Source organism: Austrofundulus limnaeus, unplaced genomic scaffold (genome assembly GCF_001266775.1).
Source record: "Austrofundulus limnaeus strain Quisiro unplaced genomic scaffold, Austrofundulus_limnaeus-1.0 Scaffold313, whole genome shotgun sequence".
NCBI classification, from domain to species: domain Eukaryota; kingdom Metazoa; phylum Chordata; class Actinopteri; order Cyprinodontiformes; family Rivulidae; genus Austrofundulus; species Austrofundulus limnaeus.
In genome coordinates, this window is record NW_013952715.1 from 447750 (window position 1) to 448967 (window position 1218).

Genomic DNA, 1218 nt, shown 5'->3' on the forward strand with positions numbered 1-1218 from the left:
TTCATTTAATTTATGATTTGTATTTTTATTGTTTGTTGAATTTATGTTGTTTTGTTTAAAATGAATAAACTTTATAAATAATAATAGTAAAAATAAATAAAAACAATGTGATATAAACTGGACTTCAGACACTATAATGACCGTATCATTCTGTTTTAATGTGACCATCAGTAGAAACTAATCTGTTTGACTTCTTTGTGTTTTGCTGCAGTTTGAGAAGCCTGGATCCAGAAAGGACTTCGACTATCCTGATATGGCCAAAGAAGCAGGTGCTGTTACTGTTCACTTATTGTTTGCTGGGAGCTCTGTCATGATTCAAGATGAAACAGACAAAACTCTGAACACCGAAAAGTGTCGACCCACCGTCTTTTATACAAACACTGGATCTGAACACTTCATTCGTAGATTTATTTTTGTTCAGCATGTCCTTCATGTTAGGTAAACACCGGGGCTAAAGTTTGATAAAGAAAAAGGCAAAATGAGCATCCAACTTCAAAAAATACTTAAAATGAGACAATTTGCATTTTCTGTAAAAATGCAGCGAGTTATTAAAGCTGAAAGATGTTTGCAGAAGAAAAGATGTACAAAAATATTGCAATTTATTGTAAAATGGCCCAAAAAGCTGAAATTAGCTGAGAAGTAGCTAAAAAGTAACCCAAAAATGCTGAACATAGCACAAAGAGGGATAAAGGGCTCGTTTGATGAATTAAGCACCAATTAGATGAAATTATCACAAAAAGGTGAATTTAGCTGCAGAAAATAGCTAGAAGAATAGGGCTGCAGAATGTATATTACAAATATATCATCATGCAATATCAGTGTGCACAATATTCATATTGTAAAGGACTTTCTGGTTTAGACTTTGAGTGCACTAATGTTTGAATTATGTATTTGAAGACTTTATAAGCATTTTCAGGGCTCTAGAATAATGTTTTGCACTGGTTGCACCGATGCTCCTAACATTTTTTAGACACATCAGTACAAAGGTTAGGTGCACCCAAATTTTCAAACACATCGCATTTAACAGCAGAGTTTTACAGTTTTTTTAAAATCACTGTTGGGCGTCATACAAGAACATGTTCGTATTCTTATCCTAAATTTCTCTGACTTTTGTTCGTACGAAGGGTTCGTACGAACATGTCACGTCAGATTCAACAAACTCTTCTATCTTCAGGAAAAGTGTGTAAATGAGCTGCGTAAATTCCACCTGTTCTATCC

At 33.9% G+C, this 1218-nt stretch overlaps 1 protein-coding gene across 1 annotated transcript in view; it reads left to right on the forward strand.

Annotated features, from left to right (window-relative positions):
- scp2a (sterol carrier protein 2a) overlaps positions 1–1218 on the forward strand; it is a gene marked incomplete at its 3' end in the record, with an annotated part of 104434 nt that overhangs the window by 11940 nt on the left and 91276 nt on the right. The window contains 1 exon segment of the mRNA XM_014021985.1: positions 212–269. Within this exon segment, the coding sequence (XP_013877439.1) occupies positions 212–269 (58 nt within the window).